The following is a 27397-nucleotide window of genomic DNA, read 5'->3' as shown; positions in this document are numbered from 1 at the left end:
TTAGCTTCCCATAGGTACATACTAGTTCTCACGCTATGCGTGAAAACTCATATTTAACCTGAAACCCAAAAACTTTTACACAGTTGAAGAATATCCCAATAGGTATGAACACCGCCCAATCTCTAAAATCCTCTCAACTTATGCAATAATACATGCATGCAACCTCAAAATCTTGCAATTATAACACCATGCAACTTAGAAATCAAAGGAAAAGAAACATGCACCAACAACACATCAAATAAATTATCAAATTCTCAATCTTTCACCAAGAACACAAAAAAAACCCCAAATTGTCAAATCTTCCATCTCAAAACTTCTTAGCCACGAAAATGAAAATTTTCAAGCAACATACACAACATAGAATAATCAGGAGTTGAGTTATAACTCTAAGGCAAGAGAAAAGAAGAAGAAATGAACTCTGAACTCCAACAACACAAGCTTCACACCTACACCATGGGATTCCCAACTCCAAGTAGCTTTGAATCACCACCCGCTACAAGAATCATAACTCTAAGACTCTAAAAAAAATCTAAGAGAAGAAAAAGACAAACTCTAAGATGAAAAAAAGAAAATGAGCTCCCAAGATTGAAGAAATGTTAAGTCTCTTGACATCATGACTCTATGATTAGCTAGAACCTAAAAGGAAGAAACAACAAATTTTAGTACTTTCCTATCTTATCTTGGATCTTTTAACATAAAGTATGGTTCAACAAGTAGTGTTATAGTAAAAATTATTAAAAATAAATTTCTACATTTTTAACATATAATATTTTATATGAAATAATAAAAATTTACAATAAATAAATATAAAATTTAGATTGTTTAAAAGTATATCATTGGAAATAATATACATATAATATTTAAATGAGCAAAAAACAAAATAGTTAAAATGGGTTAGTTAAATTGCAGCATGAGGAAGGAGAGGCGCGTGCGTGGCGAGTAAGAGGAGAGGGACTAATCAGCTGCGACGTAAGTACAGATGCATGTGTTACTGCCGCACTTTCTGCAACCCTTTCTCTTCATACATCACTGTATCTATAAAAGTGAATCAGTAAAATAACACACAAGCCAGAAGCCAAAACAAACCGCTACTTGGCTATTATAATTGTCACCCACAGTAACACTAACACCACATGCTGCCACATAATATTCACCATTTTAACGAGTTTTGAGGTCATACAGGGATTTTTGCAAAATCAAAATCAAAATTACATGAGACGACAAAACTGCATATCTGGCAACCAACCTATTCTCCTTTGTCTTTTTCCCTTATCCTCCTTTCTCACTTCTCACTTTCCCTTCTTCTCTCCTTCCTCCCCTGCACCACACATTACTATGCATATTTTCGCTACCCTTTTACTCTCTCTCTATAAACCTTCTTAAGAATATATTTACATAAAACTGTTCTCAACTATTTTCGGAGAAATTTTTCTCCTGCTAATTTAATTTATAGTCAGGTCCTTGATCTTAATTCTATTTAATTTTTAAGTTATTAATTCACTCAAAATAAAAACCGTTTATTTTATTATTATGGGGTTATAAAAATAATAGTTTTTTTTATTCATAGGTATCATCAACTAGACAATTAATGTAATATTCTTAAAATACTGTATTTACTTACTACGATGTCATGCTACTGTAAGCTAATTCTGTTAAATATTAGATAAAATCTTAGTAAAATGACCTAATTATAAATCGAACTTAAAGATCTTATTATGACACTGTTAATAAATCACATGTATGGTTGATTTTAATGTTTGTTGAACTATTATGATTTTATTTGTAAAGATACATTTAATAAATAATGTATATTAACTATTCTTAGTCTCCTTTATAAGTGATATGAGATTTTAAAATATATTGAAATAGATCTTATTGCATAATAAAAATTTTAAAAATTAAAACTTTGCAATTAGTATTTTTTGATTCATGGAAATTGAATTCAATATTCAAAGGATTTATAACAATTATTGTATTTTTTAATTATATTATTGATACAAAATATTTATTAATTTTATTGATGATTAATTTTTATTAAAAAATCTTAATAGTCACTTTTAATGAATTCTACCCTCCTAATCTTTTTTTTTTTTTTTTATGCATAATTCGCATATTTGACTCAATAAACTGAACTAAACATCAATGATATTTTTCAATTATAATACATTAAAGAGTAAAAATACAATTAAACTTTCATAATTCTAAATTTGTATGCCCATTTTACCCGATACTATAACATTTATTATTTGCTTGACGCATATATGAACATGCCATAATCATTTTTTTTATAGTTTTATTCCGTTGTAAATATGCGATACTAAAGTAACAAAAATGTAATCAAGCCATATTGTCATCTAATTAAATGTTTGTAAAATTTGTAAAATATTTTGAAGACTTAATTCACATTATTAAAACTTTTGGAAAAAAATTGTAGACCTACAATATTTAATAGATTAAAATTATAAATAAAAAAAAAACTTTGAAACTATTAAAATAAAAATACTACACAAACACTTAGAATCGCACATAAAATATTTCTTTAAAAAATTAGGGACTCAATGACAATAACGTGTATTATTCTTAATTACTTATCAAACTTGTATTCATTTTAATATATGAATCGTGCTTAGGTGGAAAAAGGCAGCGTGCGATGGGAACAAAGTGAGAACAGGTAACCGGAATAGAACTTGGACATATCATTCTCCAAACCAAAATCTCGAAAATCAATCAATGGTCGTGCCATTTGTGTCCAAAGCCCTATAGCTTATTCAAAAGACTTCACAAGAGACAGTTCTGATTTCCGAAAATGGCTTGTAGTGGTACAATCCCCCCACCCACCCCTAAAGTCCTTTTTTTAATTTATAACGCATTTTATTTTTAACATTATATTATAAAATTAAGTTTTTGAAGGCTGAATTCGGACCTACCGATGAACAATTTATGTAGGAGTCGCTTTCAGAAGGATTGATTCATCAGAAAATAAACTAAAAACGACAGAAAGAAAAAAAGTAAGACAGAGAAAAACGTTAAATAAAGAAGGGAAAACCAGGGGAGGCACTATGCCTTGAACATGGTGGATACTTATCCACTCAGTCTTTCTGAATCAGCAACTCAGAGATTTGGTTTCAAGCTGAACCATAATTCAAGCTTCAGACAAAACGCCATCTCCAAAGTGCCAACTGGGGCCAATGGTTTTCATTGACGGATCCACAGACTGCCCTGAACCCACCCATAAGAACCAAAAACAAACAAATCATATTTTTTATTTTTTTAAAAAGAAAACACAACCCATCATCAACACTCCAATCCTTCAAACTCTGCATGATTCAAGCCTTCAAGGGATATTCATTTTTTTTTATTTATAAATAAAACTCATAAAAATTGAATCTTTTTAACAAAGTTCTGTGTCTCCTAATGTGTCATAAGCAAAGTTTCAATCTTTCACGAAACACGCCCATACATTTCATGAAACGCGAAAAAGTTGAAACATTAGAAATGGGTGACATATTAGTAACAAAGAATCCGTGTTTGATTCTGATGCGAAAACTAGTTAAACCGGCAACGGCAACGGCAACAGTAATTCCTTTAGCCCAATAGAGAAAGAAAAGAATAAGGAAAATCCAGTGCATTTCATCTCCAATTAATTGAATGACATAGGAACTCAAGTAGGAGCCAAATCCTGAAAAAGAAAAATAAAAAAAAGTGGACTAACTAGACTTATATATAAATATTGGTTATTTACAGGGAGTTATTGTTGTAATTGAGAAAGGAGATGAAGAGGAATTGGCATGGAGTCAGTAATACAACTCCAAACGCCTAGCACAGTGGGTACAGAAGTACTTTCTCTTGATCTTGAAGCAGAGGGGCAAGAAGCAGAGCTTGGACTGGATCTCAACGTCCATGGCTTCGACTTTGGCTCCGCAGTGGGGACACGACCCTGGGGCTTGTTGCCTTCCCAGTTCCTTCTCTTCCTCGTCGCACACGTACATGAACCACATTTTTCTCCTGCTAATGCAACACACAACACAACACAACACAACGTCCAAATCTCCAATTTCTATAATTCAAGGCCTAAGGGCGTGGCATCCTGCAGCTGGGTCGGTCGTATTTATAGAGAACCGGCTAAGGTTGTTGGCTTGAGGCTACTATTGTAAAATCAACAAGGTCCATGCCTTCTTTAACACCCGATGCAATCATGCATTACTTTTAACGGCTGATCGTATAATACTATAATCCCAAATCATCCTTCAACATTCGTCCAATTATAATCCACTAAAAATTATAAAATAAAAAATTGTAAGTTTATTCACTTATACAATATTTATTTAAAAAAAATCATACAAATCATAATTTTTATTAATTAATTATGTAAAAAGTTTTTAAATATATATATTATATCACCGTTTAAAATTTGATTGGATAAATAATTTATTTGAAATCTTATATATATATATATCAATTTATTTTCTTGCTTAAATTATCATATTAAAAACACACAAGTACACTTATATAGAAGGTTTAGTAAATATCAATTTTTCTTGGAAAGTATCACACAACACCATACTAAATATCAGTTTTTTCACAATAGTAACGTTAATATTTATATGTTTTCTAGTCCATGACCGCATATACACACACATTTCATATTTATTATATAAAAAGACAAACTTGACCCAATAATATTTTTTATTGCTCATGGTAAATTTTAATTTCTAAGGTATGATTGCATACTTTTTTCATATTTTTTAAGATGACATTAGGTCTATCTTAAGCCCTTAAAATGAACTGCCTATTTTATATCATTTAAAAGGGTCACCCACCATTTATTCACGTATCAAGCCCAACGTGAGAAAGTGTATTAGAAAAAACTCAAGGCTCACATTGATTAAAGACAAGACAATTAAAGAATATATAAGTGGAGAATAATCTTCACCTTATAAATTGATTTTGTAGGGTTGAGTTAGACTCAAATCCACTATTCTGAAACTCATTTCACAATCTCTCACTCTTTTATATAATAGTTTACTTAAACTTACTCTGTTCAATAATTTATATTTTATATCAAATTTTAATGATCCAATTATTTAATATAAATTTTTTAGCGCATAAATCAAATTTATAAATTTAAAAAATAATAAATCAATGAGGGTGCTTGTTGCGTATCTTAAAAATAAGCAATAATGCTTATAAGAAATTCTCATTGGAGTTATCCTACGTGACAAGCCAAGTTCTAAATTTTTTAGTTCCGTTGCTTCTCCAAGGAACAATGTTTAGCAATCTGAAAATTGAAATGGAAAAGTGTGATTGGTTGAGTTATCATAAAGTGTAGTGTGAGTTGTAAAAAAAGTAGAGATGCTTATAAGCAATTTTCATTGGAGCAAAAATTATAAAAATATAATATGAATTGCTTATAAGTAACGTGGCACAGTGAGATTCATTTAAAATGGTTGGGAGTTGCTTATAAACAACTCTCAATTGTAGATACTCTAATATTTTATTTTATTAATTTAAATTAAACATATAAATTTTTTATAATTATTCATTAATTTAAATATAAAATCCAATAACTATTGGATTAAATGTTTCATGTCTCATCTTAACGAGGTAAATGTGCAATTGAATGATTACTGGAAAAAGTTATACATACCAGGTAAACGAAAAAATTGATACGAATTAATTTATAAGAAAATACAAGTCACCCATTAATGCTATTTATGTATAATAATTAAAATTTTTGAAAATTCACCTTATTATAATTTCTATTCACGGGCTACTTGGTTTTTTTTATATACTAAATTCACAGGTTGTTTAAAATTATATAAAAAAAAAGTAATAAAATTATATATTAAAATTTTAACGAATTGAAAAATAAAATAATTCGTACATTGAATGGGTCACCCACATAATTTAATAAACTCAAGAAGAACTTAAGTTATAAATGTTTAAATTCAAGTTTAAGGTGTTTTAATGTGTCATTAAATAAACATTTATAAAATGTTATCTCATTTTAAAATTATCATAATTACAAATTAAATTTTGATTTAAAATAAAATTAAAATATGAAAAATAATTAAATAATTTTAAAAAATGAATTATACATCACAATAATATTAAAAATAATAATAATATAGTCACCGTTCACATAAATTTATTTTATGAAAATTAAAATTAATTATTTATACTTATAAATAAAATTATTCTTTTCGTGTTCACTTTATTTAGGATGATTTTAATCTTTTAAATAAAAATAAGAAATTGTTATATAAAGATTATAAAAGGTTATAAAAGTCTTTTAATACATAATAACTGTTCACTATTCTATTAACATGAATTGTTAATCATGAGTAAGAAGCATCTTTTCTCTCCCTAATATATATAGCCATGATTAAAAATAAGAACCATAAATTTTAAGATTTACAAATCATCTCTATGTATTTTGTAAAATCATGATTACTTCTTCTTTTATATAAATAAATATCAACAGTAAAATTATTTCAAATATGTTATTTCAGAGAGAAAAAATTTCAATTTTTTCTTTCTTTCTTTTCTTATAATAAGAGAATGTAAATTTTGGGAGGAAGAGATAGGAAAAAAATTTGGAAAAGAAAAAAAAAAGAATAATAATTTAAAAGAGAAAAATGAAGATATTTGAAATGAGTAATTGAAAAAATTAAATATGATCTATCTTTTGAAGGAAAAACTTTTGGTGTTTGAATATTCAAGGACTTAGTTAATTAAATAGTTGTACTTAAATAACAACTATCTATATAAATTAATTATATGTGAAATTTATAATTATATTAGTCAATTGATATTTGTATTCATTATTTTAATTAAGATTTTTAAATTCATAATTTTCCCATGGACATTTTTGGTTGGAAGGTAAATAAATTTAAAAATAGAAAAAAAAATGATCACATGTAAGTTGATTACAAAAATGGATTGAATGAACTAAATTACAAAAGTAATAGTTATTGTCGTTTATTGAATCAGTTTTTGAAACTGAATATATTCCATCCACCAATTAATTAAAAGTTAGATATCATTAACATAGGCAACTAAATATTCAATATATCAATGATTCTGCAACCAGGTTTAATTAGAATGAAAAATAGTAAAGGCTACAATTATTTTTGTACTAATTTTTTATTTTCACTCCATTGCTTATATCGATGTTTAAAATCTTTGAATGATATATAACAATATTAATTGTGTTGATTGTCTGAAGTTGAAGACTGTGAGAATATCTTATTGCAGCTAATCCTTTTTCTTTTTGAAAGGTATGCCTCAAGATTAAACAAGAAAATGAGAACTTACAAGAAGGAGGATCAAAGAGACAAACTTACTGAAGTATTTCCTATATAATAATTATTTTGTATTATTTTCACAATTTATTGATATGTTTATGTATTAGTTATTTTTTTAATTTGATTTTTTGATTTTTTTAGGTATAAATTAATTTAAATAGAATTTAATTTGATTTCAGCCAAATATTTTTTTACTCGTAGATTAAAATGATGATAAGAAGTAAATAAAAAAAAAATTAAACACTTGATTTTTTATAACATTCTTGCATTTTTATATTATTATATTTGTTTTAAAGTTTTTATAATATTTCATCAATATTTATTTATACATTTATGTACTCGTTGTACAACTACATAACTATGTATTTTAAAGTATCCATGAGATGATTTAAATGAAGTAATAAAACGGGAAATTATAAATAGAAGAAAAAAAAGTTAATCCGAATCTCTCATCTAAGATATCGTATACAGATTTGAACATACAATAAACTTTTTATAAGTATTTTTCTTAGATTTTTTAGAACGCACAAAAAAAAGTGAATACGGATAAATTTTCTTTCAAAATCCATATGAATGTTCTTATAATTTATTATTTTTTGGTAGTGTTGAACTCGTGTAGAAAAAGTTTTCAACGGCCAAACGTTTAGCATTAAACTACTCAATATATTTTGACGTATGTTTATAATGAGAAAAGCAATAAAATATCACTCTATCTAAAATAGAACACGCAAATAAAATCTTCCAGAAAAGGAAAAATTAGATCGTGCCACTTTTTTTTTCTTTGTTTTGACTCTAAAATTGCAGAAGTAATTGGCTAACACCATGTGAATAAAATCTCGATGACATTCGCCAATTCTTATAAGAGAATAACATATTTTTTTAAAACCACGTGGCAAGCCTTGTGCTGTATATACTTAAACTAAATAAAAAAAATATACATGTAATAGATGATACTATGAAAAAATGTATCCCAATTTAACTCATATATGATAAAAACAGTATATTGATGCTGTAAAAAAAATAATAAACTGATTAATTGAAAACTAAAAATTATTAAACTAACTAGTATTTTACCTATGTATAAGTTAAATGTTTATTATATATAGTCAAATTTTATATAAAATGAATAATATCTACAAATAAATATCATATTTGAATATATAAATTATACTTAAAATTTATAATAAATAATTTATATTATAGTATAAGATTATTTATATTTTAAAATTTTTATTTTAAAATATTAAAATTAAATATATAAATAATTATAATTAAAAATCTGAATTAGATAAGAAGTTAAAAATTATTTTCAATCTTTCTTATTTACAAAAATTCTAAAAATACTCTCTTATTAAATAATAATTTGTGTTCAATATATAAAAATTTATTTATTAGATTAAAATCATAATTAATTATTAAATTAGTTGATAAATAAAAAATGACATTTTTTAAATATGATTGTAGATAAAAATATATCTTAAGTAATGTATGTTTAAATCAAAGTCAAATAACTTTCGTAGAGAAACAATAAAATATAATTTATATTCTTTTGTGTTGGACGTGGTTTTGTTGATTTGATGGATGTGGTGTCAAGTATGTTTGTAATACTTAATTATTATTTTTATCACATATTTTATAGTGATATAATATTTATTATTAATAATTATTTTTATTTATAATATAGATATAATATATGTTAATATATTACTAAAAATTATAAATATAAATTATAGTAATACGTAATATATGTTATTAAATATTATTTAAATAATATTAAAATTGTGTATAATTATATCTAAAGTAACATTTTTTGTATATCATTGTATGTAGTATTTTTTGTAGTATAATTATAATCTTAGTTTTTTTAAGTTAAATTTGATTTTTATTTATTTTTTATTTTAAAAAAGTTATTAAAAACCAAAAATAGTGTGATAAAAAATAGCAGTGTAATATTAACGGAGAAATCTCATTAGAATATATTGTAATATTAATTATTAAAAAAAGGTGTGATATGACGAACTTCATTAAAGTATTTGTGGTAAAAGAAATTGCAAAAAAACTAATAATTTATAAAGTATAAGATCTAATATAACTTCGTGAAGTACGTTTGTATTTGATAAAACATTTTGTTCATTTATCAAATTATTGTTAAGATAAGTTCATTTGTGATTTCCGAAACTATGATAAAGAAAATGTTAGTATCATTCCTCAAAATTGTTTATATGAAAAATTGGTTTCAAATTAAACTTTTGACATTACTGTACGTCAAACAAAAATCAGAATATTTCCAACTTTATATTCTTAAGTATTTAAACATCACTCCCCTAAAAAAAAGTATTTAAACATCACATTAAAAAATAACTTTCATAAAAACTTAAAATATTATTAAAAAATTATGAATAAATTTAAGTTTAATTATTTTTTTATATAGTTTTATAAATTTTATATTTTAAATGTTATATTTTAGCTTTTATACATAGAATTTTTATTTTCTTTTAGTCTCTGTCATTTATTATTATAAAAACTAATATATTTTTAAATTATACAAACTAAATATAAAGTTCAAAAAATTTATAGAGATAAGAAAATAATTATAAATTATAAACTTATCCAACCCCAAGCGTGTGGTTCAGCGGTAGGGGTTGATCCACGCTTAAGCAAGGTCAGAGGTTCGAATCTTGTCTTGTGTATGCAGTCGCGTTAAATCTTGGGGCCAGCTATCTCACCCTTTGAGGTGCCTCCAACGTAGCGAGGAGATCAGGAACGAACCTAAAAAAAAATTATAAACTTATCCATACCTATTATAAAGAGAATAGATTTTGGTAATCACTCATTAGATTTCCATTTTTATATTTGACATTATTATCCTTAAATTTAATAAAACTTATTTTTTTAAAATAAATTTAAAAATAAATTTTTATTTTTGTATTTGGCACTATTATTTATAGGTTTAAAAAAAATTCAATTTTTTAAAATTAAATATATAAAGACACAAAATAACTATTTTTCTACGAGTAAGTATGATTGGTTTACGATCACAAGAAACCAATAGCATTAAACTATAGAGAGTATGGTATGGAATAAGCAGTTAAAGAAGAGTTTCGAATGTAACACGATTCTTGACGATTTTTCACATTTGAAGAGAGACTCCAGACACCTATTTTTATGTTTGGATACCATTTATTAACTAGTTCCACTAGCTAGCTGGGTTGATATAATGCATTCATGCCCTATTCTTCTCTATTACAGTTGAACATAGTCTTTTCTTTATTAATTACCAAGACTTTCGCTTCATTACAGTGGGACAAAGTGTTTTCTGTATTAATTACGAAGACTTCTGCTTTTAGTCTAGTCTCAACAACAGCTAGTGTTCTCACATCAATTTAATTAATAATATTAATATGGTTGTAGATTTATATATATATATATATATATATATAATATTTTATTTTATTATATATAACTAAAATTTGTAGTAATAAATTATATATATATATATTGTTTACTTTTTTTAAAGATGATTATACCTCCATTTAATTTTTTTTTTACTAATATATATTTAAAATTAAAATATAAAAAATGTAAAAAAATAAAAAATACAACTGTCCTCTTTAAAAATATGAACTACTTGTTTTTTTTTTTTTTTTTTATATAGAAAGATTTATTTATTTTATTATTTTACGGAAAGTAGGAAGTGTTTTTTTCTTTTTGTTTGGCAGTTAATATATATATAAGGCAATTGGAAAAAGAATTGCTTCTTAATGCGTCCATTAAAGAACGTGGACGATGGATGATATATAATGCCCATAATCAATTGTTGACGTACGCTAACCTTGCTTTTTATGAAAAGAAAAACAGTGAAAAAGTGTTAACTGGAAGACAGTTACTTCCACAGTAGATATATATAGCAGCCAAAGGCAGCAAATATGATGTGGAACACATGTAGCATAAAGAAAAAGCTTGTCCACTATCCAAAACAAAATTGCCTCCTTTTGTGCTTATAGTATAATAGTGTACTTGATTGTTTATATATACTTGGACGTTGGACCTATGAGGCTCCATCACCCACTTATACATCTTGGATTATTGCATTCTTTTAGTACACTTTTTAATTATCAAGTAGTTCAACATTTTGGATATCATATACACAATAGATGTCACTATTTTAAAGATAATTAACATTTCAATATCATCATCCATTGTTAACCATTTGTGACACATCTAACTTAATTTGATATGAGAGATTTATCTTAATTAATAAGTTTTTAATATTTGAATCTCAATTCTTATAAATATAGTATCATTTTAGACTCATGATCAATTTATTTCTTATACAGTGATGAATCGACTTAACTAATCATTTTAATAATGATCAACTCATAATAAATTTATATTTTTTTGAACTTATGAATTTGACTCATAAGATTACAAAATAATATACTTATCATTAAAAATATTAATTTAAATAGACTAAAAAAATATAATTTATACCATAATAAACGATTTTATGAAGAGATAAAATAAATAAGTTAAATGATAACGACATGCCCAATTTAATAGGATTAAAAGATATAACCCAACTATTTTATAAAGACTTAGACTAAGAAGAGAAAATTAATTTTCTATTGATAATCTCACTATGACATTTTGGATATGACTATCACATATTTTATATCAGAACAATTACATAAAACTTAAATTGAGAAATGTTCACTTATTTAATATCTATCTAACTTTTAAGAAAGATTAATTTTGTGTTTGATAGAAAAATACTCATTAATAATGAAAAAAAAACCTATGAAATATATTTAACAATTAGTGCTACAAATTAATATTAATATATTATCCTTATATATATATATATATATATATATATATATATAAGTCATAAACATTAGGTTAGATTCATAAACAAATTATAGTTTCATGAGGTGTGTAATTACACTACGAACTTATATACAAAAATTATGCAAGACTCGCAAGTTACAATAAGAACCTCTAACACTTGTGGGAGATCACATACTGTCATCATCAATGGTATTTCAAACATTGTCGTTGTGTGAAATCTGTGGTAAATCACTTAGTAATTGCTTATTAGATGTCGTATCTTCTGTTATTGTGACTGTAAAATAGGCATCGTATTTTTTAGTTGCTACAAGTATTCTTTAGCCTATTGTATTTGTATATGGGTTAGAGTACCCCTTGTATTCCTTTTTAATAAATCTTTTTTGCTTAAAAAAAAAAAACAATAAGAACCTCCAACTTTAACAAACAAAATAAATAAATAAGATATTAATTAAAATGGTAATATAAGGATAAAATTCTAACAAAATAGTTTAATGAATGACCAAGTAAAAACCCAGTCATATCCAAACAAGATTTGAATAAATAAAAAACTTAAATATAATTATAATTGCATTATAAATTTTCCAAAACCCGTATTTACACTAGGAGTAAGTCGACAAATTTGCATTACAAACAAATCCATAAATATTATTATTGTCTGTTTAGACATGTACCAAAAATTCACTGTGTTCTAATTCTATTTAAGCCACTTTTTACTATATTTTAAATAGATATTATATTTCCTTACCATGTTATTACCAAAGTGTTATCTCATTAATCATTGTGAGTCTTTATATAATGAATCAACCAAAGCAACATGTCATGAATCCATGTCAGTAATAATTTTATATTATCGATAAATGATCAACTAAAAATCAATTAATGAAATAACTAAAATTGTGTAATTTTAAAATATAAATGATTAAAATAAAAAATTATAATAAACCAAAAGTGTTATTAACTTTATTACTATCATGTTTATAAAATTCAAACTCAAATTATTTAAATACTTAAATATAACTTCGGATTTGAACTTATCTCTAACTAGAAATAAGCACAATTATTACAAATTTAAATATCTCACACGAGTACCTTAATTCATTATTAATCTATTAAATATTATAACAACTCAGTTTCCACTTTCCACCTGTTTTATATTTTAATAAAATTAATTTTAAATCATTAAATATAATTATATATTTTTTAAATCAATATTAATAATAAATTTTATATTAAAACGTCTGTAGAATATAAAAAAACTAATTCTCAATATAAACCAGATGTGTCCTTATTTATCCATATTGTCCCTTCATTCTAGTGGCTATACGTGGCAGCGAAAGGGCACCTAAAGTATATGCGTTTAGACTGCTTAAACAACAAAGAAAAAGTAATCTCCTTAGTACTTTAGAAAAACATTTATCTTATTAACTTAATAATGTGGCAAATCTCCTTCTCAGTATATTTAACACAATTATGTAAATTTTGATTTCAAGACTATGAGTGAAGTTGAATAACCTCACACCATTTTCCCCCATGTATGGTTGCTATAATTATAATATTATCTTAGAAATTGAATTAAATGTATATATATAGTACGTAAATTTGAAAGGATTAAAATTCATTACAGAAGTTATAATCCCTTTAATCTACTTGGTGCTTGACTTAATTTTGTTTTTGTTTTTATTTAATTTTCTCTAAAATAAAATTTACATATTTTTCTTTTACAGCGAGTATATTTTGTGTTCAATTCATCGAGGGTACCAAGGCCGAAGAACAGAAAATAAAAAGGTGAAACCGGCCTAAGTCCAATAAAAACTCAAAAACGGACAGGCCCAATAATAGAAAATTGTTTTTTTGACAGTCCCAATAATATAAACTATGCAACAGAAAAAAAAAGAGTAAATTATCTTTTTTTCCTATGTAAATAAATATTTTATTATCTCCTCCTCTTATATTAAAATTCTTTGAAAAATTAAAAAGCTTGATACTTTAATCCTTTTTTTTTCTATTAAAGTTCTATAATTTTTTTTTTTGTTAAAAATACTGTCAAAATATTATTTACACCATAGAGTGTTTCATATCCTTTACTTTTGTGTTAAATTACACACTTTCCTCTTGAAACAAATGTAAATATATAATACCTTACTTAAATATATATATATATATATATATATATATATATATATTATACTGTTGTAATATACATTTTAAATTTTTTATTAATATTTATAAATAGTAAATAAAATTAATTTTAAAATAAATGAAAGTAATATATTTAATTTTAAAAGTTCATGCTCAAACTCAATCGTGCAGGGGTATCGACTTGATCCATGACTGATGTCACTCCATTGGCATTCGATATGATTTCAACGTGAGACGATTCTCTCTTCTCATGCCCTATACCACCAATCTTGCATTCGACACGGTTGAAACCACATTCGACATTTGCATCTAGTGCAATATTTGTTTTGCACTTATGTAGAACCCGATTTTCAGGCCACTTCACCTGAAACTTGATCAATAACTAACATGCAATGCACAAAACAACATACATGCATCTCAAATACCTTGAAAATAACTTAATTTACAACATGCAACTGCATAATTCATATTCACTCAAATCACCCAAGAACACCATTTTGAAGAACACTTCTAAAACATTTTCCATTTTATGATTTTCTCTAAATAAATCATGCAACCACAAATCCCAACATCAAATAGCAAACATTCAATAACAAAAATCTAAAATACAAGTTTCCTTTACCTCTTGAAGAAACGAAATAGCAAAAGGGAAAAAGAAGAACTTACTTTGAACAACTTTCAACTTGGGGTATTTTAAGCTCCACAAATTTTGAATCACTCACTCAACAATAATGATTAACTATGAAGAAGGAGAAGGAAAAAATTTATAAAAAAAATAGAAGATTTTGAATTATAGAGAGTCTCTCACTAATTTATCTTTAGAATTCTTAAAACTTTAACTTATGAGACTTACTCATTTCAGAGTTAAACTAGCTTATCTCTAGTCTAACTACCTTATAAATCAACTTAATTACCAGAGTCGCCTCGCTCCATAGTTCTTAAATAATAATACTACAATAACTAATAGTTATACAATAATAATCATATAATTGAATTAAAATATCATAAAATTAATCGTAAACACCATATCACTGTGCTTAGCAACAAGCTATATATAAATTACATATATCTTTACTCTCCGTATTGAACTATGAACACTAATATAAATTCGACTTACCATATTTAAAGCAATAAAAGAAACATAATTGACCACTTTAAAAATTAAAAAGAAAAACCAATTTTTTAACAATAAAATTTCAAAATATTTATTAAAAATTAAACTATCTAATATAAAATATAGAAACTAATTTTTTTAATACAGTAGTAACAATGAAAAATATCCTAATATAATCCGATAGGAAGTCAACGACATTTTAAAACTACAATAAAGACAAAAGATTACTATAGACTATTTAACTAATCTCTAAACATGAATGTGAAAAAATTTCTTCGAAGATAGCCTTCAACCAATGTCATCAATTAGTGACTATAAAATAAAATCCTTATTAAATAATATACTTGAACCTTCACTTAAAATTCGAAACGTGGGTTTTCAGTCTTGTTCATTAGCTAGCGTTGCTTGAACCGAACTGAAGGTATTTCCAAAATCCAAAACCAAAGTGTTTTCAGCAACTCAAGATGATTGAAGAACCCTAATCTCTATCTGATCACACTAGAAACGCATTTACTATCCTCATCTGAAGCAGCTCGGAAGGATCGAGCAGTTTCAATTTCGATGCATGGTGAATTCAATTGAGCTCAATTTCAAGGTTTGATTCTTCAACCATGTGGTATTCCTTCTGGAAACCAAGAGATCGTTTCTCCTTGGATCAACTCAGGTCACTCACCCTATCCTCGCTCTTCACTTCATTCAAACTCTCTCAAGTTATTATCAAATTGCTCATTCTGAATTTCTGAAGAATCTTAGCTAACTAATTAGTCGAGCTGGGTTCTGTTCTGTATATATCTTTTGGAACCTTAGGTCACTCGTAGTTCAAAAAAGTGCATTTCACGAATCATTGATTATTGTCTTGCTGCATTATGGTTTTCACTTTTCAGGTACTTAACCGATCAGTTGACAAAAGTACAAATTATTAATGAGGTTAATAAGGTAATTATGTAGTTAGCTCGTCTTAGCTTTCAACTTTCTTTGCTATGTTCTTCACGGTTTTCACTGTTTCCTCAATTGTTTTTATATGTGGAAGGGTTTTGTTGTTGAGGCGCTGAGATCAATTGCGGAGTTGATAACATATGGCGACCAACATGACCCAAGCTTTTTTGAGTGAGATTTCTTGGTGCTCATGTTCATTATTGGTATAGTTTTTGTTTGGTTTAATACATCATTAAGTCCCTAAACTTTTTGAGGATTTTAAATTATTAGGCCCCTAAACTAAAAAAATGTATTTAAGTCATTGATTTTCAACAATTTTTATAACTGGGTCCATACAATTAGTAAAACTGCTACATGTTGTTATTCTTGTGGTGGTTTCAAGTTGCCATAAATTAACTACAGGGACTCAATTATAAAATTTATAGAAGATCAAGGACCTAATTACATTTTTTTAAGTATAGGGACCTAATTAAAAATTCTGAGAGAGTTAAGGACATACTAATGTATTAAACTTTTTTTGTTTTGCTGGAAGTTTATTGTGTCGTAGCTTGTGACAGATTCTTCATGGAAAAACAAGTCATGGGTGAGTTTTTACGTGTTCTAAAACTCAGCAGGACTTTAAGCGTTCCACTTCAGTTGCTGCAAACAGTGAGCATTATGGTCCAGAACCTAAAAAGTGAACACGCTATATGTAGGTTGATTATCAAATGGATTTAGTTTCTCAATGAGATGAAATGTTGATGGGTTCATAATCTTTGCTGAAATTTTTGCAGACTATATGTTTAGTAATGAACATATAAACTACCTGATAACTTATCCGTTTGATTTTCAAAATGAAGAGCTGCTGTCTTACTACATATCCTTTTTAAGGTTTGTATTGACCTTTTAGTTATTTTATTATTGAACTGGTGAATGGTGGTTGATGATTGCCTGCATAGAATCTGTTTTCTCGGGCCAGTATATTTTTGTTCACTTCCCCTCTCCTTTGTATAATGTTGCTAATCAGTTTTTGTTATATCATATGTCTTTTGGTTTTTGAAGAGCAATAAGTGGAAAATTGAACAGAAATACGGTTTCACTGCTTGTGAAGACTCATGGTGTAAGTTTGATGTTCTCATAGTCTTATTCTTATTCTAATGATTTGAATTATAGCTCTTAAGGTAGGCTTAAAAGGATGTCTTATGTAAAACTATGTTTCTGAAAATATTATTGAATGTGTATAGAGAACAAGCACTAACCTGATTATATAGACTAAGCTATATTGGGCCTGATTAATGGACATAATACAATGCTTGATAATAATTACATAATATACACATAATAAATATTGATACAATACTAATTATTACATATTTCCATCACTTCATAACTATGATGTTCATGACATTAGAATTGTACAGGAGACTGAGTTTTAGTGGCGTTTTCTAGCTGTAAGCTCTTTAGTCCCGAGTCTTTACTTTATAAGGTGGATAAATGATACTGGTTTTTCTACTTTGGACAGACTTTTATTAAAATTTAGTGGTCAAGAGAAAGATAAGAATGGAAGGAGGAGAAACTGTAAGTTAGAAATACAATAAAAACTTGTTATATTTTTGAAGTGGATGATTTTGGCAGAGAAGCCTGTTGGAGTGTTGTTAGTCTTTATTGATCAAATCTTGTGAGATCATTAAATTTTTTCACATATTTGTTGTTAGTCATTTGTGTCTATTAATTCTTTGAAGTATAGTTGATTTATTGTCTTTTGGCTGTGAAGTAGGTTATTCTGCCTTAGTTTTTTTTGGCTATCCAAAATTCAAATGTGTTCACTGTATCTTTCTATGTGTATAGGATGAAGTAGTTTCATTTCCACTGTATGTTGAGGCCATACGCTTTGCTTTTCATGAGGAGAGCATGGTTCGCACAGCAGTACGAGCTGTGACACTTAATGTTTATCATGGTGAGATTTTATTTTTTTCACATAAGCCCTCTTCTGTAATTTTTTTCCTTGGTCCCATTTCCTCCATTAACTAAATTTTATGCTGACAAAAATCATATTTTTCTAATACATTTGTTGTACAATTTTCAGTTGGAGATGACTCTGTTAATAGATATATAACCAGCACACCTCACAAAGATTACTTCTCTAACCTGGTTTCATTTTTTAGGAAGCAGAGCATGGATTTAAATAAACTGCTGTAAGCAATTTCTTTTCTCTTTTGTGTATGGGTATTCATATATATATTTTAAGATTCCCTCGTGTGCTGAAAAAGCAATTGTGGTTGCTGAATACTTGAGACAGAAATCCCAGACCAGATTCAATCTCTACAATTATTGCTGCTGTAGATGAAATTGAGGATAATCTGTACTACTTTAATGATGTCGTCTCTGCTGGAATTCCTGATGTTGGGAGGATAATTACAGACAGCATTTTGATCATTTTGATATTTCCATTACTTTTTCCTTCCCTGAGGATCGGGCCTGATAAGGTATGAAACTTCACTTTATGGCCTTGTCAGTTTACTTCGATCCACTTTCGTCTTTGTTCAAGGATTTTTGAAAAAAAATTTCCTTGAAAGATTTTGATTCTTATCATGCATCTTGTTTTTATTAATGTTTGATATTACATTATTATAGGAAATGCAAGATGGTGTTGTCACTTCTCTGTACTTACTTTGTTGCATCTTGAGGATTGTCAAAATCAAAGATTTGGCAAATATCATAGCTGCTGCTCTTTTTTATCCCTTAGAGGCCTTTACAAAGAGTTCTGGGGGTAAACTCAGTGGCTTTATATCTGATCGTGGTTTCACATTTGAATGCCAAGTGCCAGATAATCTTACCAAATATGATACAAGACACTCAATGGTTAATGTTCCATATTCTTCTAGTTCTCCAGGTCTTCATTCAGATGGTGGTGTTTTGCAAAATGATTGTAGCAGTTCAAATTTGTCTTTAAGGTAAAAGCCACATTTTTGGGTACACAATTTATATTGCGTTTTTTTGTTACTATTTGTAAGTCAGGTAAAACTGTTCTGTTTTGTATTTCAGCTTGTCACTGGAACCAGAAACATTGATGAATATATCATGTCAGCTTAAACTACCCTGATTGCAATCAGTTATTTAAATGACATGTAATACTGTGTTCTACCAAAAATAAAAATAAAAATAAAAATAAAGCATACTATTTTCTTGGCCTATTGTATACATCCTTTTGATGTTGCTTTAGAATTGTAACATGTTTCAATAGAATAAATTTTTGTAGTAACTTGGGAGTTTATGTAGGCTTTATGTCTTATAATGATGCAGTAAGCCTTTTGTTGTGTTTTCCTAATAACTCTTATGATTTATGTAGGGAGGCTTTGCTTGAGTATGTAATAAAAGGAAATGATAACCTAGTTTTGGGTTCTTTGAGTGTGCTTGCAACTCTGCTGCAAACTAAAGGTTGTATCATTAATTTTTTTGTTTGCTTTACTTTTCCATTGTTTTCTGTTTACTTGGTGCATCTTTTTCTGTAGAACTTGACGAATCAATGTTAGATGGGCTTGGAATTCTTCCACAACGCAAACAACACAAGAAAATGTTATTGGTATACCATATTCTTCCATTTTGATCCTTTTTAATTATATGAACATCTGATGGTTGGCTTTTTCACACTGTCCTTTTTCTACATTGTAAAATGTTTTGGGGGAGGGTTTTGTTAAGATAGCAGAAAGGGAAACATTCGTTGAAAACCATGTGTTTCAACAACATTGACTTAATATTTATATAATGAATATGATAAATTCCTAGTCAATTTTCCTAATTAGTAATTGCAATATTTTCTTTATACATTGAACTAGACATTTATACTAATTGTAATTGTACATATAACAATATACATTTTTATCACTTTCCTTCAAGTTGGGGCATACAACTACAAGTTACATGTGCTAAGCTTGTTAAGATATCTTATCCAAGAAGACCTCCTGAAGTTTTGATGAAAACATTCGCTAATTGATTGTTTGAATTGAAAAAGAAAACATCACTGGTAATGTCTCTAGATTGGGTCTATTCTAAAGTGGACAATGTACTTCAATGTATTTGGTCCCCTCCTAGAAACAAGATCAGAGGTGATTTACACTGCAGATCGGTTATTACTTATTATAAACAAATTGTCAATTGCATTATCTCCTCTAGCTGAGGCTTTTTGAGAAGTTGCTCAATCAAATGAGTTCGTAAGTGTTAGATACCACAGTTTGGTATTATACTTTATCAAATGACAATATTGAATCTACCAAAACTTGCTCAATGAGACTATTTGAGCCTATACTAAGACTTATGAAGATGACAAACTAGGCCAAAAGCTTATGCTGAAGACCGTGTCTCTTAACTACACCCCAAACCTGATATTTATATAATGAATTTAACAAAAGCTAAGGTACTATTTTCAACAGATTTGGTGGGTCCTTATTGCTTGCGTAGAACCTAGTCAATGTAATCATGTTACATCCTTTGTGGAGAACCAGGAGGCACTTAGTGGGGGAATATGAGATGCTTTGTGTATTTGCAAAAAGTGGGATGCTTGAATGACTATTGTGTGTGTGAGTGTTCAAGGTGTGAAATTTTGGATAAGGTTCTTGACAAAGGGATATATAGAGTTGGGAAGAGTGGATCCTGTGGGTTGGATGTGAGTTTAAGGAGTGAAATCAACTCTTAGAAAAGTAGCCAAGTAAGGTGATGAGATGAAAGGATTAGTGACTTAGGCTTCCTTGTGTTACTTAAGAGCTGACTTGTGACTGAGCTGGCATAAAGGCTGATTTAAGGGTATAAATTCATTTGAGTTTAGTTCAAAATGACCCTTTTTGTTATGTTTTGAGCAAAAAAGGATAATTGTCTTTTAAGGCCCCCCTCCCAAAAAAAAAATAAAAAATAAAAAATGAAGCACATCAATTCAGTATTGATGAATTGGTCTATTGTTGACATACTATTTGATTGGCATTGCATTTTTTTGGCAGCAAGCTTTAGTTGGTGAGGCTTCAGGTGAAGAGCAGCTTTTTTCATCGAAAAGTAGCTTTAGTAGGGATGGCATTGGTAATGATATCAATGTCTATCATAAAAAGATCAAGGTTTGCACTTATCTGTTCTACAGCAATTGTTGATTTATTTAATTTTCACTACCAATATTTGTTTAGATTTTAGAATCTCTTTTGATTGATGTTTGGCTTCCTTCCATTTTCCATGTTTCACAGGAGCAGTATGGAGTATCTTTTCTGCCTTCTGATGTGGGAATAAGCTCTCTTGTACATAGATTTCAGGTAAATGTTTTGTATCTAGTGTAGTGGAGTCTTTGTAATAGTTTCTCCATACCATGTGAAAGTACCTGATTGCTTTTGGTAGGTTTGTCTTTTTCATTTAAAATCACAGAACTATAACCTTAGCATACTCGTTTGTGTTTTTTAGTTAGTGGATATAGGAGTTCCATGCATAGTTAATTAGTTACCAAATTTGCTCGAGCCTGTTTAAACTGCATTCTAGGATGCATGTTCCAGTTTGCAGTGCATTTCTATTCCAATTCATTGTGGAATACACACTGGAATGCCCAATGTTCTTGCAGCACATGACTCCATTTGGGTTTTTCAACACAATCATGGCTTCACTTTTCCTAAAAGACGTTTTGAAGGGAAGGTATGTGTAGAAATTATGGGGTTTTAGGCATAGAGGGAGAGAGAGAGAAAGATGAAAGAGAATGAAATACTATTTTGATATTTGTTAGAAAGCCACCTTAATTATGGTCACTTCTAGCCCACCTTAATTGCAGCCTCTTTGGGCAGCCTTAATTGTTGCGTTGATGAGGTGTGTTTAGTCCCATATCTCCTAGAGCATGGCCTGAGTAGTGCTTATAAGGACAGTTCTCACCTTAAAAGTCACTTTAAGTCCATATTCTAAGAACATTAACTAAGATATATTATAATGTGTTGATGCATTATTATTTTGTTAGATATATTTATAAAATTTAGAACACTAACTACTCTTATTAAGAAAAAAATCATGATAAGGAAACCAATATAACTAGCCATAAAACATCTTGAGGAAATTTGGAGAGTAATCTTAGAGGATACTCTAAAATATGATAAGATATTTTTGGATATTTTCATATTCTAACTTTATCACTTAAGATTGAAGGAGATAACATTTAAGACGCTGTTTGTGAGTGAAAAGGTTGTGTATAAAAACATTCAGCCCTACGAGATATATATACATGATTACAAACCTAAATAAATACAAAATACATTTACAACTGGAAAATAATTAATTCTAACCCTACTTCCTAAATTATAATATATAGGCTACTTTGGTAAGTGGAACAATTATTGTGTGATTACCAACAGTATCTGATGGGATGGTCTTTGAAGACTGAAGTTAGTATGAAGATTCTGTACTCTGTAGCAGTGCTTGCAAACTCAAAAACCAGAGATTCCTCAGAAATTAGAGACTTAGTTCGACTTCTAAAAATGCAAATAAAATTTGATTGGGCTCTTTGCAGTTGCAGAAGGTGAAATCAAACTTAGTGCTTTCTGCCAACAAAAAGGACAGGTTATTTGGATGAAACTTTGAGATCTGGTTTTAGTTAGCAATATTCCACATGACTTGCAGATTAAAAACAATGTGCTGGTGGTGCTTTTTTTTTGGGTAGAATTCAATTTATACTATTTCTTGGAGATAAGACTAAAGAAATAGGAATAACTGATGTTATTATAAAAAGATAAAAGAGTAAAAAAAAAAGGCATGAAAGGAAGTTTACTACCAATGCACCTTTCAAGTCTGCAAGGAAAGTCTTCTAGAATCTAGATTTTTTTGGGGTTTCATTAACTGGAAATGCATTAATTGGGAGCACGCAGGGATGGAGAATGAGACAAAGTGACAGACTTAACATTAAGTTTATAACAAAGTAGTTGATTGCAGAACGTGGTGCAGAGCTACCACATTAAAAAATGTCTATAGTGGCATACCTTGTCATGGGGCTGCCTCTAGATGAAATATAAATATAGTGGTTGTGGTTACAGTTAAAACTTTAAAAATTTGTAAAATATATTCTTTAAGGATAAAATACTTTTTTTAGTCCTATAGTTTCACTTACTTTATCTTTTATTCCTTATAGTTTAAAATAGACTTTTTAAGTTCCTATACTTGTGGAGTTACAGTTTTAAAAGGATTATAAAAATGAAAGTATAGGGACTAAAAATATATTTTAAAGTATAAGGAGTAAAAAGGATTGAAAAAGATAAGTATAAGGATTAAAAAAGTCTATTTTAAACTATAGGGACTAAAAGGTAAAGTAAGTGAAACTATAAGAACAAAAAAAATATTTTAACCATTCTTTAAATGAACCGGTGTTACTGTGACCGATTGGTCTGATGCTACAGGGTTCTAGACAGGATCCATGTATAAAACAGAGGATGTATATATGTCCAAAATTGAAACTAATACAAAACAGAAATGAGAGCTGTGCACAGTAGAGGTAGAAGCTGCTATCAATGTGGGTTTGATAGTTCATCATCACTCTTGGGTTTATGTAGGCTGTGCAGTGTTGAATACTTGAAGATCCATTTCATAATTGCATGCAAATGAAGACAAAACCATAAATTGAAGTCAATTTGAACTTAGTTTGTTACGTTTGAGTTTGTTAATTATATCTGCTCTGTTTTTCAGGTGATTGATGCATTGGTGATCCTCTGTTGCCGCTCTAACATATCTGCAGAGGTACTATGGGATGGCGGTTGGCTTCTGCGCCAGTTGCTTCCTTACAGTGAGTCAGAATTCAACAGCCATCACCTTGAATTACTGAAAGTAAGAACATGTGAGGCTTTTCTAGCAACAACTTTGCTTTGAGAACTTCATACATTTTCTTATGATCATGCAGTGTTTACAAAAATGTCAAAGTGCATGGGTTTAAATTACTTTATGAGAAAATCTGATAAATACAAGGGAGATGAAACACAGAAAATGATATATAAACTGAGAAAGAACTGAAAAATGAGTACCGGAAATGGTTTTATAAATGGCGAGTGGCAACCAAAGAATACAATTCTCCTACCTGAGATGCTACTCCCAGACCTCAAAATTAGAGTACCACCCTCCTTTCCCCTCAAAACTCCTCCCTCTTCCTGTACCCCCTTCTCCCATAATGTCCTCTTCTCTAGCTAACTCAACCATGTCACCAAATCCCCATGACAGAAATTCCCTCATTGTCCCCACCTCCTTATAGAGTGTACTTTCGTTATGAGTGGCTTGGTAGGATCCAGGCCCAATAGTCAATCCTCATCTGAACCTTTATCTATTATTTCAGTAGACCTCTTGAGGAAGCCGAGTGATTTGAGAGAAGATACCAATACAAAATTACATAAAAATCTAACATCCTTTGCATGTTTTTCACGGAATCAAAATTTCATTAATTCTTAATTATACAGATATACTAATGGTTAGCAGTCAACTAATAAATAAAATTTATGGTTATAGATATCAATTTACTATTTTCCTTTGAGTCGCTCCCATTATATATACCTGAAGGATATCTAAATTCAGGAATGGTTAAATTTAGGTCAAAACAAAGGATTGGAGAGTTGATGAAATATATGGTTATAGATATTAATTTACCATTTCCCTTTGAGTCACCCCCATTAAATTATACCTGAAGGATATCTAAATTCAGAAATGGTTAAACTTAGGTCAAAATAAAGGATTGGAGAGTTGATGCTAAAGAGAATAAAAAATGAAACATGCAAAATAAGTAAATATTAAAACCCCTTAACTCCTTTGCTTGTTGTCTTCGTAGAAAATAATAAATGGTGGTTTAAAAGATTGTACTTTTTGATAAAACATGCCTTGTTCACGAATAGTCACATTTCTAATCATGGTTGCAGAAATTCATGAATAGGATATGTAGCAAGAATGTAAAAGAGATGATTTAATAGAAGAAAAAAAAAAGACATTATAGCAAATTAAAGTGTCTTGCAGTCCTACTAGTATCATCTCGGCTATTTGCATCTCCTAATGCAGTTATATCAATATTCTTTTCTAATACAGGTTTATATCAATATTCTTTTCTAATACAGGCTTCTCACGAGAAACATGCTTCTGCTCTTGTAGAGGAGGTTAGAGGTATCTGGCCTGACTTCCTTATTTCCATTCTCTGTGATGAATGGAGAAAATGCAAAAGAGGTGATTTTTATATTACATATTGTTCTGTGTGAGAAGGTTTACTTATGTTCTTGAACAAGAAACTTTTTCTACCTGTAGCAATGGAGTCATCATCTCCTCGGAAAGAACCAAAGTGCATACTTTTGCCACCACGAAAGAATTCTTCAGAAGGCAAGTTTATAGTTTGTACCTGTTTCAACATTCATTTTTCCCATGGAGGAAAGAGTTAGAAGCCCCTTAAGTGATCTCCCTGTTGTTACTACAGGTGGTATTCCAGAGGGGTCATCTTTTGCTGCTGGAGAAAGAATGCATGAGTTGATGAAGGTCAGTGCCTCCTATTCTCCCCTCCTCCCTCCCAAACATATATTTAAAAAAAGTGTAGTACGGCATAAAAAATGTGAACTGGGATTCTCAATTCAGGTTCTTCATGAATTGTGCAGTAATGTGTACCTTTAGTTGCTGAAGAGCTTTATGTTGTCCTTTTCCTATTTAGGTATTTGTACTACTGCACCAACTTCAAATATTCACTCTTGGTAGAGCTTTATCTGAGCAACCTAAAATTTACCCTCCTGGTGATCTCCTTGAAAATTGCCGTGCCCAGGGTTCTGGGCTTGACGTGTCAGGTCCAAAGGCAGGCTCTGAAATCAGACTTGGTTAGTGATCTGAACTGCAGCTTCTTGTATTCTCTTCACTGGTTCCGTGAGGTTTTTGCTTTGCTGTAGGACAGACAGGAGTAAAAAGAAGGAAGAAGATAATTACATGTTATTGCCTTTACTCTGGAATCGACTAATTTGTTAAAATTTACTTATTTGTCATTTGCAGGCAACGCCGTGCCTTGTAGAATAGCTTTTGAGAGGGGCAAGGAGTGCCATTTTTGCTTTCTAGCAATTTCTTTAGGAATATCTGGGTGGCTTGTTCTCGCAGAGGAATTGCCACTGAAGAAGTCCTATGGAGTGGTTCGGGCTGTTGCACCTTTGGCCGGGTGCAATGTATGTATACTTCTCTACTTTTGCATCTTAAGTATATTTGGTATGGTGCAACATCATTTGGAAAAATTAGAATAAAATATTTATTGGAAAATTGATTTTGACGAATAACTATTTATTGACTTAATTACCTACATTAGTGGCTGTTGTTTTAAACTCGAAATATTTTGCCAATAATTCAATTTTTTTTTAATAATTTGCTCAATTTATTGTTGGTAAGATTTAAAGATAAATAATGTGGTGTATTTTGAGAAGATCTGTTATGATTATTTTAACCATGATTATATAATAATCTTACTATCAATGTTGCCCTCATTGTTTAGCCCAGGATTGATGATAAACATGCAACTTGGTTACACTTGCGGATTCGCTCATCCTCTTTACCCTTTCTCGATCCTGTCCATTTCAAAGACTACGGGAAGAAGAAAATAAAAGCTTCGGTAGATGGCAGATGGACATTGGCGTTCAGAGATGAGGAGACTTGCAAGTCAGCTTTTATCATGATTGTCGAAGAGATGAATCTTATGAGTGATGAGGTTCATAGAAGAATAAAACCTTTGCTCAGCCTTGAAACTGCAATAGATTTATCAAGCTCGTCTGTATGTATTCCAGAGGATTCCTCATCGTATAGAACACATCCAAATTAATTTCGTCACCCTTTTGTACATGACTCCAAATTGCCTTCTACATAGTGTCATTCTTTTTTGTATACTAGCTCCGTATAATTTTTCACTATTACGGGTAAGTTTCGCAACCAATGTAAATATGAGGGGACCTCAAAGGATCTCGTATAGATGTGTGTTTTTCTTGTTTGGAACGTCTTCGTAATTTTTGTATAGTAGTGTGTTAACGCTAATTATATGGACTGGTGAAAGCTTTTTCTTTTTTTGGCAGTGTTAATACTGACCCACTCG

The 27397-nt window shown here is 29.0% G+C and overlaps 2 protein-coding genes across 13 annotated transcripts; one reads left to right on the top strand and one right to left on the bottom strand.

Moving 5' to 3' along the window:
• Positions 1-3610: 3610 nt before the first annotated feature.
• LOC109791898 (uncharacterized) lies at positions 3611-4134 on the bottom strand. The gene has a single exon (XM_020351263.3). It carries the CDS (start codon positions 3996-3998, stop codon positions 3795-3797), a length of 204 nt encoding a protein of 67 aa, XP_020206852.1. The 5' UTR covers positions 3999-4134; the 3' UTR covers positions 3611-3794.
• Positions 4135-15740: 11606 nt separating this feature from the next.
• On the top strand, positions 15741-27383 carry LOC109791896 (protein TRANSPARENT TESTA 9). 12 transcript variants are annotated; one of them, XM_020351257.3, is made up of 22 exons: positions 15744-16072; positions 16293-16344; positions 16439-16515; positions 16902-17035; positions 17118-17214; positions 17386-17443; positions 18172-18280; positions 18410-18518; positions 18623-18809; positions 18958-19093; positions 19217-19277; positions 19673-19761; positions 19836-19906; positions 21315-21425; positions 21549-21614; positions 24010-24147; positions 25413-25518; positions 25597-25668; positions 25763-25821; positions 25991-26150; positions 26320-26486; positions 26807-27383. In XM_020351257.3, the coding sequence occupies exons 1-22, from the start codon at positions 16020-16022 to the stop codon at positions 27128-27130; spliced, it is 2436 nt and encodes an 811-aa protein (XP_020206846.1). In that variant the 5' UTR covers positions 15744-16019; the 3' UTR covers positions 27131-27383. The 12 variants fall into 12 exon arrangements, with proteins under 12 accessions (XP_020206849.1, XP_029125832.1, XP_020206844.1 ...); XM_020351260.3 differs by having other exon boundaries at positions 15741-16072; positions 18958-19277; positions 26812-26997; XM_029269999.2 differs by having other exon boundaries at positions 15742-16072; positions 18958-19277; positions 25413-25458; positions 25555-25668.
• The last annotated feature ends 14 nt before the right edge of the window (positions 27384-27397 follow it).

This window comes from Cajanus cajan, chromosome 5 (genome assembly GCF_000230855.2).
Source record: "Cajanus cajan strain Asha chromosome 5, NIPB_CcT2T_4, whole genome shotgun sequence".
Classification (NCBI taxonomy): domain Eukaryota; kingdom Viridiplantae; phylum Streptophyta; class Magnoliopsida; order Fabales; family Fabaceae; genus Cajanus; species Cajanus cajan.
This window is presented reverse-complemented; position numbering and strand designations above follow the sequence as displayed.

Bases quoted from the DNA above. Each gene is read 5' to 3' on its own strand.
- LOC109791898 (XM_020351263.3), bottom strand. From the start codon at position 3,998: ATGTGGTTCATGTACGTGTGCGACGAGGAAGAGAAGGAACTGGGAAGG.
- LOC109791896 (XM_020351253.3), top strand. From the start codon at position 16,020: ATGTGGTATTCCTTCTGGAAACCAAGAGATCGTTTCTCCTTGGATCAA. The intron at 17,215-17,385 runs GTTTGTATTGAC...TGGTTTTTGAAG, and splicing joins TACTACATATCCTTTTTAAG to AGCAATAAGTGGAAAATTGA. The intron at 25,669-25,762 runs GCAAGTTTATAG...TTGTTACTACAG, and splicing joins ACGAAAGAATTCTTCAGAAG to GTGGTATTCCAGAGGGGTCA.